General features: G+C 60.6%; 1 protein-coding gene across 1 annotated transcript in view; it reads right to left on the reverse strand.

The window, feature by feature from the left end:
• The window catches only part of LOC130587923 (ribonucleoprotein PTB-binding 1-like), a gene marked incomplete at its 3' end in the record, with an annotated part of 7,057 nt that extends 5,907 nt beyond the window's left edge, over nucleotides 1-1,150 (reverse strand). The window contains exon 1 of the mRNA XM_057388893.1: nucleotides 855-1,150. Within this exon, the coding sequence (XP_057244876.1) occupies nucleotides 855-1,141 (287 nt within the window). The remainder of the gene's footprint in view (nucleotides 1-854) is intronic.
• Between the last annotated feature and the right edge of the window lie 162 nt (nucleotides 1,151-1,312).

Consider the following 1,312-nt stretch of genomic DNA (forward strand, 5'->3'; position numbering starts at 1 on the left):
GGGAATTTCCATGGGAAAACAGCAGGAATTTCCATGGGAAAACAGCGGGAATTTCCACGGGAAAACAGCGGGAATTTCCATGGGAAAACATTGGGAATTTCCATGGGAAAACAGCGGGAATTTCCATGGGAAAACAGCGGGAATTTCCATGGGAAACCAGCGGGAATTTCCATGGAAACACAGCGGGAATTTCCACGGGAAAACACCGGGAATTTCCATGGGAAAACATCGGGGAATTTCCATGGGAAAACAGCGGGAATTTCGATGGGAAAACAGCGGGAATTTCCACAGGAAAACACTGGGAATTTCCATGAGAAAACCCGACCCCGATCCCGGTTATTGTTGGGATCCTGCCCCGCTCCATCCCCTATCCCGGTCCATTATCCCGGTCCGTTATCCCGGTCCATTATCCCGGTCCGTTATCCCGGTCCGTTATCCCGGTCCATCCCCTATCCCGATCTCCCCTCAGCCCCGTTCCCGGTTCCCCGTTCCTACTCCCGGTTCTCCGTTCCCATCCCTTTTCCTCCTCACGCCATTCCCGTTCCCCGTTCCCGGTTCCCCGTTCCCGTTCCCGGTTCCCATTCCCGATTCCCATCCCTTTTCCCCCTCACGCCGTTCCCGTTCCCCGTTCCCCATTCCCGGTTCCCTGTCCCCCTCACACCGTTCCCGGTTCCCCATTCCTCAGTCCCGGTTACCGTTCCCCTCACACCGTTCCCATCCCTTTTTCCCCTCACGTCGTTCCCGGTTCTCCGTTCCCAGTTCCCCGTTCCCATCCCTTTTCTCCCTCACACCGTTCCCGGTTCCCATTCCCGATTCCCATCCCTTTTTTCCCTCACGCCATTCCCGGTTCCCATCCCTTTTTCCCCTCACACCATTCCCGGTTCTCTCCCCTCACCTGGTTGCTCACATCCGCCGGTAAGCCGCGGATCAGCACCTTCCGCCGGTTGCGGAACTGCCGCGCGCTGTGCTCCAGGCGGCTCCGCACCTCTGCCGGCTCCAGCGGCGGCAGCTCCTCCTCGGGAGCGCGTTCCGGTACCGCCGGTGCCTCCGCTCCGGGCCCGGGCCCGGCCCCGCTCACCGACACCGCCGCCGCCATCTTGGCCCCGCCGCCGCCCGCCACGCCAACAACGCGCCTCCTCATTGGAGGAGAAGTTCCCGCCGAGTATCCGCGGCGCGGATTGGGCGGTGCGAAAAACACTGCGGATGAGTCGGCGATTGCTATTGGGCGGGAGGGAGGGTTGGTTGTGTCGGCGGATGGGATTGGGCGGTAGCGGCGAGCCCTAAGATCGCGGGTTTCTATTGGGTGATTCTG

The sequence above is a fragment of the Malurus melanocephalus genome, unplaced genomic scaffold (genome assembly GCF_030028575.1).
Source record: "Malurus melanocephalus ecotype Western Australia unplaced genomic scaffold, MMel_1.1 scaffold_2730, whole genome shotgun sequence".
NCBI lineage: Eukaryota > Metazoa > Chordata > Aves > Passeriformes > Maluridae > Malurus > Malurus melanocephalus.